Below are 1,546 nucleotides of genomic sequence, written 5' to 3' on the forward strand. Positions count from 1 at the left end.
TTTTTTTTTCTATAAAAATTGCAAAAAGATATATACTCATGGGACTATGATTTAATATAAGAATAAGGTATTATTTTAAAGCAATAAAGTATAAAAGCGATTTAACAGGAAAACTTATTTGTTTAATGAATCTTCTATAATTCACTGTCTTTTTACTAATTTTTTTTCTGTCTGCAGTGCTCTTCTTATGGTTTTTTCATTACAGTTTATAGCAGCTGCAGCTTCTATAATAGTAGAATATTTACCGTAGACAGTTCTATCCAAGTTATATAACACAACAGGTCTTGTATGAACAACACATTTATTTTTAGTTTCATCTGACATAGGGGGTCTAACTAAAGCTTTTTCTCTTATTCTTTCTATTGTTTCGAGAGATAACTTTTTACCTTTATTTAGATTACCTATTTGTTGCCGTCTATCATCACTAAATATATCTTTCATTTTTTGACGGTCAATTTCAGTATGTTTGCAACCAAAACTAGAACCTGCTTCTGTTAAAATATTGTAATTAGGTACTAATAATTTTAGATATTTGTCTTCTAGATCCAATAATTCTTTGTTATTTTCTTTGGTAACGATATTTGGATATAAATCTAATATAATAAAAGCGAAGTTTTTCACTTCATACTTTTTAATTGCTAATTTAACTATTTTGCTACCTGTAAAATGAATAACATGATTACAGAATCTGGCATAAAATCTATTAGTGGACGCAGAACCTATATAATAATCTTTTGTTGTTTTATTCATTATCATGTATACGCCACTCAAACCCCTTGTATCATTTAAAATTTGTTTTTTAGTGTCTTCTACATTTAAATTTTCATACATATATATGGGGTTTAAACCTAATTCACTAATAATAGTTTCTAATCTTTGAGAGATTACTGTTATATTAGAAGAATTGCTTGTATGATAACCTCTTTTTACCATACTTTTGTTAAAAGATCTTTTTACTTTATAATTTATAATAATCCCTTTATTACTTATATCAAACCATTTTGGGCTATGTTGGTAACCCAGGAAAGCTGTAGCCATCATTAAGATAAAGATAACAGTACCAATAGTTCATACTAGAGTTCTTGGTGCTCTATATGATCCATAGTACATACCTCTACCTATGTGTAAGTACACTATAAAGAAAAATGCTGAAGCAGTATTACTGTGTAAATAACGTATTAATCATCCATTATTTACATCACGCATAATATGCTCAACACTATTAAAAGCTTCTGCTACACTAGGGTTATAGTGCATTGCTAATGTTACACCTGTAACGATTTGTATGATTAAACAGAAAGCTAATAAAGAACCAAAGTTTCACATATAACTTAAGTTTAGTGGTTGTGGAGAATCTACCAAGTAAGAATTAGCTAATCTCAAAATAGGGTGACTTTTTAATAATCTCATTTGTTTTATTATTTTACTTTTATTGTTTTTTAATTTATTAAAGTGTTTACAGTACCGTTAGTTATTCAAATTCTTGCTATGTAGCTACTAAAGTGAAGTGAACTTAGCTATGTAAACTAGAAATATTTTTTTTTTT

General features: G+C 27.5%; 1 protein-coding gene across 1 annotated transcript; it reads right to left on the reverse strand.

The window, feature by feature from the left end:
- Window positions 1-141: 141 nt before the first annotated feature.
- M421DRAFT_79520 (cytochrome b intronic ORF 2) lies at window positions 142-1,038 on the reverse strand (the record flags this gene model as incomplete). Its single annotated transcript, XM_033597497.1, has 1 exon — window positions 142-1,038. One exon carries the CDS (start codon window positions 1,036-1,038, stop codon window positions 142-144), a length of 897 nt encoding a protein of 298 aa, XP_033442374.1.
- Window positions 1,039-1,546: the final 508 nt, after the last annotated feature.

The sequence above is a fragment of the Didymella exigua genome (assembly GCF_010094145.1).
Source record: "Didymella exigua CBS 183.55 unplaced genomic scaffold M421scaffold_158, whole genome shotgun sequence".
NCBI lineage: Eukaryota > Fungi > Ascomycota > Dothideomycetes > Pleosporales > Didymellaceae > Didymella > Didymella exigua.